This window comes from Dipodomys ordii, unplaced genomic scaffold (genome assembly GCF_000151885.1).
Source record: "Dipodomys ordii isolate 6190 unplaced genomic scaffold, Dord_2.0 Scaffold171, whole genome shotgun sequence".
Taxonomy (NCBI): domain Eukaryota; kingdom Metazoa; phylum Chordata; class Mammalia; order Rodentia; family Heteromyidae; genus Dipodomys; species Dipodomys ordii.
This window is the reverse complement of record NW_012267387.1, coordinates 1,743,026-1,757,684: the sequence shown is the minus strand read 5'-3', so window position 1 is coordinate 1,757,684 and position 14,659 is coordinate 1,743,026. Positions and strand designations below refer to the sequence as shown.

At 52.0% G+C, this 14,659-nt stretch overlaps 1 protein-coding gene across 1 annotated transcript in view; it reads left to right on the top strand.

The window, feature by feature from the left end:
* Myo1f (myosin IF) overlaps positions 1-14,659 on the top strand; it is a 33,798-nt gene that overhangs the window by 15,359 nt on the left and 3,780 nt on the right. Inside the window, exons 7-22 of the mRNA XM_013033590.1 lie at positions 485-616; positions 731-865; positions 1,686-1,818; positions 2,215-2,411; positions 3,709-3,789; positions 3,920-4,006; positions 5,283-5,369; positions 5,731-5,898; positions 6,326-6,411; positions 7,674-7,755; positions 9,630-9,736; positions 10,121-10,219; positions 10,494-10,638; positions 12,846-12,960; positions 13,055-13,224; positions 14,259-14,404. Of these exons, the coding sequence (XP_012889044.1) occupies positions 485-616; positions 731-865; positions 1,686-1,818; positions 2,215-2,411; positions 3,709-3,789; positions 3,920-4,006; positions 5,283-5,369; positions 5,731-5,898; positions 6,326-6,411; positions 7,674-7,755; positions 9,630-9,736; positions 10,121-10,219; positions 10,494-10,638; positions 12,846-12,960; positions 13,055-13,224; positions 14,259-14,404 (1,970 nt within the window). The remainder of the gene's footprint in view (positions 1-484; positions 617-730; positions 866-1,685; positions 1,819-2,214; positions 2,412-3,708; positions 3,790-3,919; positions 4,007-5,282; positions 5,370-5,730; positions 5,899-6,325; positions 6,412-7,673; positions 7,756-9,629; positions 9,737-10,120; positions 10,220-10,493; positions 10,639-12,845; positions 12,961-13,054; positions 13,225-14,258; positions 14,405-14,659) is intronic.

The following is a 14,659-nucleotide window of genomic DNA, read 5'->3' as shown; positions in this document are numbered from 1 at the left end:
GAAGGAAGGAAGGAAGGAAGGAAGGAAGGAAGGAAGGAAGGAAGGAAGGAAGGAAAAAGAAAGAAAGAGCCAGGTGCTGGTGGCTCACACCTGTAATCCTAGCTACTTAAGAGGCTGAGATCTGAAGACTGTGGTTCAAAGCCAGCCTGGGCAGCAAAGTCCAGGAGACTCTTATCTCCAATTAACCACCAGAAAACTAGAAGTGGTTCTGTGGCTCAAATGGTAGAGCACTTGCCTTGAGCTGAAGAGCTGAGGGACAGCACCCAGGCCCAGAATTCAAGCCCCATGACCAAAAAGAAAAAAAAAAAAGGAAGGAAGAGTGCAGTCAGGGGAAATTTTAAGGTATTCCACAAAAAGTACCATTTTCCTTTGGAGAGATCAGATTCATAGACCCTAATCCTGCAGCCCCACCCCACCCCTGCCCAGGCCCCCAAGGCCCTTGTTGGGTGGGGGAGGAGGGCTGACTGGCTTCTCTGGGATTCAGGGCAAGTACTTTGAGATCCAGTTCAGCCGTGGTGGGGAGCCAGACGGGGGCAAGATCTCCAACTTCCTGCTGGAGAAATCTCGTGTGGTCATGCAGAATGAGAATGAGAGGAACTTCCACATCTATTACCAGGTGTGAGATGGGGGGCCATGGGACGGGGCAGTGGGGGGACAGGGAAAGGGGGGGAGGATACCAGGAGGCCTGTGCTGGGCCAGCCTTACACCCAAGACCTTCGGCCATCTCCAGCTGCTGGAAGGAGCCTCTCAGGAGCAGCGGCAGAACCTGGGGCTCATGCCCCCTGACTACTATTACTACCTCAACCAGTCAGACACCTACAAGGTAGATGGCACCGATGACCGGAATGACTTCAGTGAGACCCTGGTGAGAACGGGCCGCCGCCATTCCAGCCCCCCAGCCGCTCCCTCACAGCTCAGGGAAGACGTCAATGGCTCACGCCTGTCATCCTGGTAACTCAGGAGGCTGAGACCTGAGGATCATGGTTGCAAGCCAGCCTGGGCAGAAAAATCTGGGAGAATCATCTCCAATAACCAGCGAAAAGCTGGAACCGGGAAGTGGGGCTGTGGCTCAAGTGTTAAGAGTGCTAGCCTTGAGAAGTGGGGGGCGGGGGGGGCAGAGGGCTCAGTGACCAGGCACTGGTGCTCAAGCCTGTAATCCTAGGTACTTAGGAAGCTGAGTTCTGAGGATCGAGGTTCAAAGTTATCCCAGGCAAGAAAAGCCATGAGACTCTTATCTCCAATGAACCAGCAAAATGCCAAAAATGGTGTTGTGGCTCAAAGTGGTAGAAGCAAAAAAAGCCTCTGACTTCAAACCCCAGGACCAGCAAAAAATAAACAAACAAACAAGTAAATGAGAAAAGAAAGAAAAAAAAGCTAGTCTCTGAGTTCAAGCCCTAGTACATCAGTGAGAGAGAGAGACAGAGACAGACAGAGAAATGAAGAGAGGGAGGGAGAGAAAGGGAGTGGGGAGGAGGAAGGAAGGAAGGAGGGTGGGAGGGAACGAGGGAGGGAAGAAGAGAAAAGAAACCAAGGTTCAGGGAGGTACAGGGACTTAGCTCACATCACATGGCAAGTGGATGAAAGCCAGGTCAGGCGTCCATGCTGTGGTTCTGGGAGCTTGTCACTGGGGTCAGGCTGGAGACTCAGGTGGGTGACACAGGCTGCGTCCCCTGTTGTGTCCACAGGGCGCCATGCAGGTCATTGGGATCCCACCCAGTGTCCAGCACCTAGTCCTGCAGCTCGTGGCTGGGATCCTGCACCTGGGAAACGTCAGCTTCTGTGAAGAGGGGAACTACGCACGGGTGGAAAGTGTAGACCGTGAGTCTGGGTGCAGGGGAGGGAAGGCCTGAGGCCTCATCAATGCCATCTGCTTCCTCACTACCACGTCAGTGCTATGGGGAAAGACAGGGAGCTGGTGGCTCACGCCTGTAATCCTAGCTACTCAGGAGGCCGAGATCTCAGGGTCCTGGTTCAAAAACCACCCTGGCAGGAAAGTCCATGAGACTCATCTCCAATTAATTACCAAAAAGCCAGAAGTGGAGCTGTGGCTCAAGGGATAGAGCACTAGCCTTGAGTGAGAAAGTTACAGGACAGTGCCTAGGCCCTAAATTCAATCCCCAAGACTGGCATAAAAAGGAAGGGAGGGAGGGAGGGAGGGAGGAGCATGTATGTCCCCAAGAGCCTGACCGGCTGCCTCCTATGCCTGGCCTGCAGTCCTGGCTTTTCCTGCTTACCTGCTGGGCATCGACAGCGAGCGGCTGCAGGAGAAGCTGACCAGCCGCAAGATGGACAGCCGCTGGGGCGGCCGGAGCGAGTCTATTGATGTCACCCTCAACGTGGAGCAGGCGGCCTACACCCGTGATGCCCTGGCCAAGGGGCTGTATGCTCGTCTCTTTGACTTCCTGGTGGAGGTGAGCGTCTAGGCCCCATCCCACAGTGAGGGCTAGTTGCCTCTCTCTTATCACCCAGAGCCGGGTAAAGGGTTGCCAAGGAGACAAGTGATGGATGGAATGGGAGCAGAAGGGAAAATGACATGTTAAGGGCAAGAATAATCATAGCCCAGTACAGTGGCTCACTCCTGCAAATACAGCTACTTGGGAGGCTGAGATCTGAGGACTGGATTGGAAGCTAGCCCAATCAAGAAAGCCCGTGAGGTTTTTATCTCTAATTAAACACCAAAAAAGCCAGGAGTGTGGCTCAAGTGGTAGAGCACCAGCCTTGAACACAGACATTCAGGGACAGCACCCAGGCCTTGAGTTCAAAGTTTTAAAGACCCCATCTCAACAGAAGAAGCTGAGCACTGTGGTGTGTACCTGTCATCCCAGCTAGAGGAGGAAATATAATAGAAGGATCATAGTACAGGCCAGCCCCAGGCAAAAAGTAAGAGCTTATCTCAAAATCAAAGCAAACAGGGCTGTGGGTAAACAATGCACCTGCCCAGCAACTACAAATCCCAATACTGAGAAAAAGAAATAATCCCAATTGCAGCAAAACGTTATATAACAGTATGTGCAGGCATTGACCTCAGTGTTTTATCCATCTCCACCATCTTAAGATGGGGTGGGGCTTGGTGCTGAGAATTTGTTGTTGTTGTTGTTGTGAGTTTGTTTGTTTGTTTTTTTAGCCAGTCATGGGGCTTGAACTCAGAGGCTTGAACTCAGAGCCTGGGCCCTGTCCCTGAGTTTCTCTTTGCTCAAGGCTAGCGCTCTACCACTTGAGCCACAATGCCACTTCTGGCTTTTTCTGTTTATGTGGTGCTGAGGAATCGTGAATGCTAGGCAAGCACTCTACCACTAAGCCACATTCCCAGCTTTAGTGCTGAGTTTGCCCAGCGATTTCCAGGCTGGGTTCCTAACACAGCACCACAAAAAAGAAAAGAAAAGAAAAAAAAAAAAAGCCAAGGACCAGTGACTCACTCCTTGAACCCTATATATTCAAGAGGCTGAGATCTGGAGGATGATGGTCAAAGCCAGCCTGGGCAGAAAAGCCTTCTAGCTCAATCTCCAGTTAACCAGCAAAAAACTGGACTGGAGGTGTGTTTCAGGGGATAGAGCATAAGCTGTGTGCAAGCAAGCCAAGCCAGAGGAGGAGTGAATGAGTTCAAACTTGAATACCAGGCAGAGAAAGAGCAAGAAAGACTCTGAGAGTAGCTTGCGGGCAACCTGGATTTGTGCGGATGATCACTAACTGGTCCCCACCTGTATACAGGCCATTAACCGCGCCATGCAGAAACCCCAGGAAGAGTACAGCATCGGTGTGCTGGACATCTACGGCTTTGAGATCTTCCAGGTTTGGTCCCTGGGCCTCTAATCCCCACCCCAGCCCTCATCCTGCTCCCCTCTGTGACTTTGAGGTAACCCAGTGGCCAGGACAGCTTCCAGCATCCCCCCAGTGACAAGAGACCCCTTTCTTTTGGCAGAAAAATGGCTTTGAGCAGTTCTGCATCAACTTCGTCAATGAAAAGCTGCAACAAATCTTTATTGAACTCACCCTAAAGGCAGAGCAGGTGGGCAGGGCAACCAAGGGTGGAGTTTGGCCATGTGGGGGGGGGTCACTGGGAATCCACTGTGCCCCTCTCCTGCCTCTTCCTCTGTTGTGTTGGTCAGTTTTGCATTGCTATAATGAAATGCCTGAGATAATCAGCTTATAAAGAGGAAAGGGTTTTGCTTTTTGTTTGGCTCATGGCTTTGAAATTCCAGTCCAAGACTCAGAGCTTTAGGCCTCTAATGGGGACACTGATGGTGACGATGGGAAGTATCTGATGAGCAAACTGCAAACTGCTCACCTCATGGTTAGGAAGACAGACAGACAGACAGGCGGGCAGGCGGGCAGGCAGACAGATGGGCAAAGAAAGAGACAGAGAGGACAAAGAGACACAGAAAGAGAAGTCCCACTGGCCACCTAAATGGTGCTATTGGAAAGTGGCAAACCCCAGTAGGTGGGGCCTACTGGGAGGTCTTTTGGTTATTGGGGGTGTGCCATTTAGAGGGATAGGGTGCAGGGGCTCAAGCCTGTAATCCTACCTGCTTTTGGGGCAGAGATCCTGAGGTCTTGGTCCAAGGCCAGCCCAGACAAAAGTTCATGAGATTCCATTTCAAGCAATGTCTGGGTATGGTGCCACTCATTTGTCATCCCAACCACTCCTGCCAAACAGGAGGATGGAGCTCAGGCCAGCCCAGGCATAAAGACAGACCCAACACTGCAAATAACTGATGGAGGCTAGGAGGCATGGCTCTTTTTGTTGTTGTTTTTGGTCAGTCGTGGGGCTTGAACTCTGGGGTCTGGGCACTGTCCTTGAGCTCTTCAGCTCAAGGAGAGCTCTCTACCACTTGAGCCACAGCACCACTTCCAGTTTTCTGGTGGTTAGGAGACAAAAACCCAAGCTGGTTTTGAACCTTGATCCTCAGATCTCAGCCTTCCAAGTAGCTAGGATTACAGGAGTGAGCCACTGAGCCCGGCAAAGCATGGCTCTTGGGTGGTGGGGTGTTTACCTAGCAAGTGCTAGACCCTGAATTCAATAACCTAGTATCACTGAAAAATAATTCTGGGGCTGGGAAGGTGGCTCAGTGGTAGAACACTTGCCTTGCATGCATGAGGCCCTGGGTTCGATTCCTCAGTACCACATAAGCAAAAAGAAAAAAAACGGAAGTGGTCCTGTGGCTCAAGTGGTAGAGCACTAGCCTTGAGCTGAAGAGCTGAGGGAAAGCGCCCAGGCCCAGAGTTCAGGCCCCATGACCAGACCCAAAAAAAATTTTGTACCCCCTTTTCTGCACCCCCCCCAGGAGGAGTACGTGCAGGAGGGCATCCGCTGGACCCCCATCGAGTACTTCAACAACAAAATCGTCTGTGACCTCATTGAAAACAAGCTGGTGAGAGCCAGGACAGACTTTGGGGAGTCTTGCTGTACCCCAGAACTGGGGCCTGGTAGGCCCAGGGGTGGCTATGGTACCCCAGGACTTGCCACCATCGCCTTAAGCCCCACAGCACACCTGCTCCCCTCTCTCATTTATTCACTCAACAAACCTTGCCCTGCTCAGTCTTGGGGTAGCCATGTTGGCTCTCCCACCAAATGGCTCCTGCCTGGAGAAGAAAAAGAGGCCTGGATCCCTAATGGGGTCCCCCACTCTGTCTTCCACCCCAGCCAGAGGGTGACCACAGGAGCCCTCCCCTCCCATACGCACACAGCTGGGTGCAGGGGAGCAGCCTGAGCCCCCCTCTGCTCCCTCACAGAGTCCCCCGGGCATCATGAGCGTGCTGGACGATGTGTGTGCCACCATGCATGCCACGGGCGGTGGCGCTGACCAGACGCTGCTGCAGAAGCTGCAGGCGGCCGTGGGCACCCATGAACACTTCAACAGCTGGAGCGCTGGCTTCGTCATCCACCACTATGCTGGCAAAGTGTGTCCCTCCCTCCCTTTGCTGATCAGGGACCCTCCCAGTGCCCCCACCCCCAGGTTGCTAGAACCTGGCTCCCTGTTTCTCCAGCACCCAGGCTGCCAGTGTGTACAGGCCCCATACGTGACAGCCTCAGCTTGGCTGGAACCCCCACCAGGAGCCCCAATTTGGGCAATCAGGACCCTTCCCTATGCATGCACAGCACCTTAAACCCCAACATGAACCGTCACCCCAATCCCAAACCAGCACACAGCGCCCACCATCCAGATCCTACCTTGGAAAGCAAATTCCTAAGCTCCTGCAAGCCACCAAAAATGGGTTAGATTCCCTCCTTCAGAGCCCTGAAACAGGGTAGAGACCCATCCCTAGTCACTGCCCACCCCACCTCCCACCTCCCCCCCACCTTACCCCTCCCCCCACCTCCCCCCAGGTCTCCTACAACGTCAGCGGCTTCTGCGAGAGGAACCGAGACGTTCTCTTCACTGACCTCATCGAACTGATGCAGACCAGTGAGCAGTGAGTGTTCCAGGGCCTGGGGGCACCTCGGGCACAGCCCCCACCACCACCACTGAGATGGAGGGAGGACTGGGGGCTACACCACCTTCCCCAGAGCCCCCCATCACACCAGGGGCTTTGTTGGGGGCAGCACGTGGTAGAGGCAAAGTTCTGATCTCCAACTGCACGGGCTGGGGGTGAACATAGCTGAGCTGCAGAGTGCTTACTTAGCATGCATGAGGACCCTGAGTTCTATCACCCAGCCAGCACCCCAGGAGTGAATCCTGTTCTCCTAATCCTCAGGGATTCTCCCCAGAGAAACCTGGGACCAACTCCTTACAGCTCCCATCCTGAGCTCCTCACTGAAAAGCACGGGTTGGACAGTTGTCTCTTTAGCACAGAAAACACACACACACACACACACACACACACTTTGGATATATCTAGGTACTGGTTTCTACCATTTCCATTTGGTTCCGGAGGTCCTATGATTGGAACTCAAAACCACTCACTTGCTCAACTGGCATTCTTATTTATGTAATTGTAACCCCTCTGTATGTATATCACTCTTACAATAAAATATTTTTTAAATGAGGGGGTGTGGCTCCAGTGAGGGGGTGTGGCTTGCATGCTAGGGGGCATGGCTCATGTAGCAAGAGCTGATTCAGGCCTTAAGGGATGTGGCTTGAGCAGCAGAGCACCTGCCTCACAAGCCAGAGGCACTGAGTTCAAGCCCCATTACCCCCAAGCAAAAACAAACAAACAAAGCAAGCCATGCGCCCACCAGTGGCTCATACCTGTCATCCTAGGTACTCAGGAGCCTGAGCTCTGAGATCATAGTTCAAAGTGAACTCTGGGCAGGAAAGTCTGAGAGACTCTTAACTCCCATCAAGCAGTAAAAAGTTGGAAATGTGTGGCTCAAGTTTGTAGAGCACCAGTTGAGCAAGAAAGCTGAGCAAGTGGGAGGTACAAGCCCCAATACTACATGCATGCATATATGTATCTATATATGAATATATGCATATATATGTATATATACATATGCAATCCCCAGTTGATGGACACTTAGGGTATTTCTCATCGTTGACTATTATCTGCAGAGAGTCAACCACAAAAATCTTCACACATACTTCTTCGCAGCAAAAGGACACCACCAACCTCACCCTTCACCCATCTCATTCAGGGAGAACCCTGTTGTGCATCCTGGCACAGCAGCAACCCACCTCTGGGAGGGATGCCCCAGGGTCCAGCTGCACTTCCAACACGTCCTCTCTCCTGCCCAGGGACTTCCTCCGAATGCTCTTTCCTGAGAAGCTGGACATAGACAAGAAGGGCCGCCCTAGCACTGCTGGCTCCAAGATCAAGGTGAGTCTAGGATATGTGAGGGGGAAGAGGGGTTGGAGGTGACTATGGTTTACCCTGTCTAGCAGGCATAGTTTCTCTCTCCATTGTCTGTAACTGGTCATTTGCCAATCATCTCCTCCTCCTCCTCTTCTCCTCCTCCTCCTCCTCCTCCTCCTCCCCTCCTCCCCTCCTCCTCCTCCTCCTCCTCCTCCTCCTCATCTTTTTCTTCTTCTTATCTTCTTTCTTTCTTTCTTTCTTTCTTTATTGCAGTCCTAGGGTTTGAACTTAGGGCCTGGGCACTTGTCCCCTGGGCTTCTTTTGCTCAAGGCTAGCACTCTACCACTTGAGCCTCAGCAGTGCCACTTCTGGCTTTTTCTGTGTATGTGGTACTAAGGAATCGAACCCAGAGCTTTATGCATGCTAGGCAAGAACTCTACTACTAAACCACATTTCCCAGCCCATCTTTCTTCATTCTTTTAGTCTCTTTATTGTTGTCTTTTCTTCCTTCCATCCTTTCTCTCGCCTGCCCTTCCCACCTTCTTTCCTTCCTCCTTTTGTTTGAACTGCTTGAGGTTGGGCCAAAAGCCTCCTATATAGGTTCTAAGCAAGCATTCTCCCATTGAGCTACCCCTCCAACCCATTTTCTCATTTGTAAAATACACATAAGGCCTGGCACCAGTGGCTCACACCTGTAAGCCTAGCTACTCAGGAGGCTGAGATCTGAGGACTGCTGCTTGAAGCCAGCCCAGGAAGGAAAGTCTGTGAGACTTATCTCCAATAAACCACCAGAAAACCAGAAATGGCACTGTGGCTCAAGTGGTAGAGCATTCACCTTGAGCTAAAGAGGTCAGGGACAAGTCCTAGGCCTAGAATTCAAGCCCCAGACTGAACCCCCCACCAAAAAAAACACATAATATTGGCTATTTTTCCTTTTAGTGTGCGTGAAAGTTCAGTGGCATGAGCACATTTGTGTTGTGTGTGACTACCTGCACAATCCATCTCCAGCACTTTTGCATCTTACCAAACTGCAACTTTGTCCCTGTGAAACACCAACTCCCCTCCCAGCCCTCTACACACACACACACACACACACACACACACGTGTGCGCATGCGCGTCCCAGGCCCTCTATTCCACTTCTTGTCTACTGACTCTGTGACCCCACTCCAAGGCCCTCCTATGAGAGGGTCACACAGTATTTGTTGTGTTGGGTTGATTTTTATTAGGCATTGTATTCTCCAGATTCACTCATGTCTCAGCATGTCAGAATTGCCTTCCTTTTTGCAGCTGAGTAATATTCCACGTGAATGTTTCAGCTGTAATTCAAAAGGCTGCCATGAACACGGAAGGCCCATCCCTATAATATACCAACAGCCAATCCGCGAATCCTGGCACAACAGGGCCACTGACACACAGAAATGGTGCAGGCCCACTTAGTAGTTGAGGAATCAAGGGCTCAAGGAGGGCAAGGCATTAGTCAGAGACACACAGCCAAGCTGAATCTGTCCTACCACTACCACGAGTCCTCTCACCTGGAGCGGCTGAGTTCCTTCCTTGTCCTACCCGAGTGATTAAAGTGCATAAGCCAAGACTGACTCCTGCACACCTCTAAAGCCCTTGTCCCCCTAAAACACCAGTAGAAATACTCTCCAGGCAACCAACCTTTCCCCAGCACTTACTACCACCAAGCTATATGTTGAACTCAAGTCTTGGGCTGGAGGGGGATGGACACACAAGCAATCAGAGGCGAGGTGTGCATACCTGTGGCCTATCAGGTGCCTTCAATCCCCTCCACCCCCCACTTCCATGTCTCTGTTTATTGGCGATGGAAGAAACAGGCCCCAGGGACCTACCTATAGGCCTGTTCCCTCGACCACCTGCCTTTCTCTGTCTCAGAAACAAGCCAATGACCTGGTGGCCACCCTGAAGAGGTGCACACCCCACTACATCCGCTGCATCAAACCCAACGAGACCAAGCGACCCCGAGACTGGGAGGAGAACAGGTGACCCCAGTTGGCCAGGTCTGGCCACTAGTTGGACCTACCCAGTTACCTGACCCACACACTGAGCCCTTGAGACCAGCTTAAAACCCCTTGGGACTTCACGATTTCAGTCAAAACTCAACAAGACACCCCTGACCCCCGAGGTAACCCCAGACTGAGCGTGGGATGATCCAGGGACTTGCACACATACTCCACAATTCCCCAGACCCCAGCTCCAGAACTGACCACCGGGATGAATCCAGGCCCCTCTCCCAATCTTCTAAGCTGAGCCTCAAAGCCCCCCAGACCTCTGAACTGGCCCCAGCACAAATCTAGATGCTCCCCCCCCAGACCTTTGGGGTGCACTTTCCAGCCCTTGGGTAACTCAGGGTGCCCACCCAACAGGGTCAAGCACCAGGTGGAGTACCTAGGCCTGAGAGAGAACATTCGGGTGCGCAGGGCGGGATTCGCATACCGCCGCCAGTTCTCCAAGTTCCTGCAAAGGTAAGGAGCCCCGCCCCTCTCGACACCCCACCCCCAGTGCTCTGCCCCTTCCATATGCCCCGCCCCTCCCGACACCACACCCCTTTCGATGCCACGCCCTCATCGATGCCACGCCCCTGCCCGAAGCACCGCCCCTCTGGATGCCCCACCTCTCCTCAACACCCGACCCACCTCTTCCCCAATGCCACTCCCCTTCCTAATGCCACGCCCCACATCAGAATGGCCAGCTGGCCCCATCTGCCCCCCCATCCCCCATAATCCCATCTGTCTCCAGGTACGCCATTCTGACCCCTGAAACGTGGCCGCGGTGGCGTGGGGACGAACGGCAGGGAGTTCAGCACCTGCTTCGGGCGGTCAACATGGATCCTGACCAGTACCAGATGGGCAGCACCAAGGTCTTCGTGAAGAACCCAGAGTCGGTAAGTGAGCACAAACAAGGGAGTGAGCCAGAAAGAGGAGAGAGAGAGAGGCTGAAAAAAACTGAAAAATAGATGGAGAAAGACACTAATTCCAGAGAGATAAGAGAGAGGAAAAAGACTTGGACATGGTAGTGCATGCCTGTAATCCCAGCACTGCGGAGGCTGAGGCAGGAGAATGGAGGACAACCTGAGCTACATAATGAATTTGAAGCTACACAGCAAGACCTAGTCTCAAAGAGAGAGGAGAGAGCCAGGTGCTAGCTATTGGGAAGACTGGGATTGGGAGGATCATGGTTCTCAGCCAGCCTGGCAGATAAGTCCACTAGACTCCACTTCCAAAATATCCAGCAAAAAGCTGGGCTGAAAGTGTGGCTCAAGTCTAGAGTACCAAGCAAGCAAGCCAGCCACATAAGAAGGTAGCCCTGAGTTTAAATCCCAGTACTGCCGCTGGGTCCTCTTCACAGAGCAGAAATAACATTTCAGGTGTTTGTCTCACCTGTCCAGAAGGTGTGGAGGTGGTTCCCAGTTGAGTGGACCACCCACTCCTACCTGGCTGGTCTCCTTTCTTTTTCTTTTCTTTTTGTCAGTCATGGGGCCTGAACTCTGGGCCTGGGCGCTGTCCCTCAGCTCTTCAGCTGTAGACTAGCACTCTACCATTTGAACCTCTACCACTTGAGCCACAGCGCCACTTCCGGCTTTTTTCTTTTTGCTTATGTGGTGCTGAGGAATCGAACCCAGGGCCTCAGGCATGCAAGGCAAGCGCTCTACCACTGAGCCACCTTCCCAGCCCGTGAGACTCTTATCTCCAATAAACCACTAGAAAACCAGAAGTGGCTCTGTGGTTCAAGCAATAGAGCACTCGCCTTGAGCTGAAGAGCTGGGACAGCGCCCAGACCCTGTTCAAGCCCCAGGACGGGAAAAAAAAACAAAAAACACTGTAAAACTGGGGGCTGATGGCTCATGCCTGTCATCCTAGCTACTCAGGAGGCTGAGATATGAGGATCACAGTTCAAAGCCAGCCCAAGTAAGAAAGTCTGTGAGACTCTAATCTCCAATCAGCCACCAGAAAACCAGAAGTAAAGCTGTGGCTCAAAGTGGTAGTGCACTAGCCTTAAGCAAAAAAAAAAAAAAAAAACTGACCCCCTAAAAAAAAAAAGGCTGGATGCCGGTGTCTCATGCCTGTAATCCTAGCTACTCAGGAGGCTGAGATTTGAGGATTGCTGTTCAAAGCCAGACCAGGCAGAAAAGTCCTTGAGACTCTTATCTCCAATAAACCACTAGAAAGCCAGAAGTGGTGCTGTGGTTCAAGCAATAGAGCACTCGCCTTGAGCTGAAGAGCTAGGACAGCACCCAGGCCCAGAGTTCAAGACCCACAACGACAAACAAAAACAAAAACAAAAAAACCCTCAATTTTATTAGCATTTCCCATCACTGACTGACAATACTATTACTTTTTTTGGGCAGGGGAGGTGGGGGTCGTGGGGTCTGAACTTTGGGCCTGGGTGCTGTCCCTCAGCTCTTCAGCTCAAGGATAGCGCTCTACCACTTGAGCCATGGCACCACTTCTGGCTTTTTTTTTCTGCTTATGTGGTGCTGAGGAATCCAACCCAGGGCCTCATGCATGCAAGGCAAGCACTCTACCACTGAGCCACCTTCCCAGTCCCAATACTATTACTTTTTAATCTAAATTTCTATTTGAATTTGGGAGTTTTTCATGAATGTTCTATCCCAATAGACTGTTCAATTCCATGCTTAACACCTCATGTGAGCCCCATAATGAGAGAGTCCCCTGGATCTTGTGATCTAAATGAACTAAAAAAAGTTTCCTATTGTGTGTGTGTGTGTGTGTGTGTGTGTGTGTGTGTGGTGCTAGTACTCAGACCTGAACTCAGGACCTCGGCGCCATCCCTTTAGCTTTTGTGCTCAAGGCTAGCACTCTACCACTTGAGCCACAGCTCCACTTCCAGTTTTTGCTGGTTAATTGGAGATAAGTCTCACAGACTTTCTGCCTAAGGTGGCTTTGTATCGTGATGCTCAGATCTCAACCACCAGAGTAGCTAGGATTACAGGTGTGAGCTACCATGCATGACCACAGTGCCTGACTATTTGGGAAATGGGGGACCCCGGGGAAAAGCAGACACTCCAGCCCTTGGGGAGACACAAGGACCTCCTTGTTCTCTCTGCGCCCCCCACCTCCCTCCCACCAGCTTTTCCTCCTGGAAGAAATGCGGGAGCGCAAGTTTGATGGCTTTGCCCGCACCATTCAGAAGGCTTGGCGGCGCCACATAGCCGTGCGAAAGTACGAGGAGATGCGGGAGGAAGGTGAGAGGCTTTGGGTAGGAGGGTTGGCTGAGGACAGACAGACAGACAGGGGAGCCAGCCCGTGACCTTCAGGAGTGATCCTGTGTCCTCTCAGCTTCTAACATCCTGCTCAACAAGAAGGAACGCAGGAGGAATAGCATCAACCGGAACTTTGTCGGGGACTATCTGGGGCTGGAGGAGCGGCCTGAGCTGCGTCAGTTCCTGGGCAAGAGGGAGCGCGTGGACTTCGCTGACTCGGTCACCAAGTATGACCGCCGCTTCAAGGTGAGGCCAAGCTAGTGGACAGACACACCCAGGATTGTCTCCAGAGGGATTGCCCCATCTGGTCCAGACACACCTGTCCACAGGTGTATATTTACCTATCCCCCATACATCCATCTCACCACAGGTACATCTTTACCTGGTCCTGGCATGCATCTATTAGAATCACCTAACCACATGCCGGTGGCTCACACCTATCATCCTACCTGCTCAGGAGGCTGAGATCTGAGGATCACAGTTCAAAGCCAGCCTGGGCAGGAAAGTCCATAAGACTCTTATCTCCAATCACAGAAAAAAAGTGGAAGTGGTACTGTGGCTCAAGTGGTAGAGTGCTAGCCTTGAGCAAAAGGAGCTCAGGGACAGTGCCAAGGCCCAGAGTTCAAACCCCAGAACTGGCAAAAAAAAAATAAAAAAATAAAAATCACCTGGCCAGATAATTCCACATTTACTCACCTTAACCTAGAAACCCACACCACAGGCCCACCTTTACCTTTCCTAGGTGCATCCATCCATTAGCCTCACCCAGCCTAGACAAATAACTATGCCAACTGGCCACATTTTTACCTGGCCCAGATACACCTATCCACAGATTCACTCATAGGCCCAGGAGGCCTAGTCCACAGGCACTAAGGCCTGACTGACCCATTCAGCATTGATTGATCAGGTGTGTGCTCTCAAGGTAGCACAGGTACTCGTGTGCACCCAGCTTGTGCACTCTCACCTGGCCTAAACAGCCAGGCACCTCCATGCCAGGTACACCCTCATCTAGCACAGATACCCTCACCTGAAGTATACATTCCTATCTACCAGGTATAACTAACTGGACTCACCTAGCCCAGAAACTTGCTGGGCAAGTCCCATGGGGCAGGTATACTGAGGTCACCCATATAAATTTGCTGGGGTAGATAGTTTCACACAGCCTGAATGCCCCCACCCCACCCTGCTTTGGTCAAGTTTTTGTGGCAGGTATACTCTCTCAGCTTGAGGCCCATGCCCTGGGCTCCAGCCACCAGCCCTTCTGTCCCTCATCTCCACAGCCCATCAGACGGGACTTGATCCTGACACCCAAGTATGTATATGTGATTGGACGAGAGAAGGTAAAAAAGGGACCTGAGAAAGGCCAGGTGCGTGAAATCTTGAAGAAGAAGCTGGACATCCAGGCCCTGCGAGGTGTCTCCCTCAGGTGAGACAAGTTCCCTTATCTGCCCCATAGACACCCTTCAGCTGCACGTGTGTGTGTGTGTGTGTGTGTGTGTGTGTGTGTGTGTTTCTGTACTGGTGGCTTGAACTCAGTCTGGGTGCTGCTGTCCCTTAGATTTTGCACTGTGGTATTCTACCATGGGAGCCACACCTTCACTTCTGGCTATGTGCTGTTTTAACTGGTGGATAAGAGGCCCATGGACTTGCCAGCCCAGGCTAGCTTCAAACTGTGATCTCA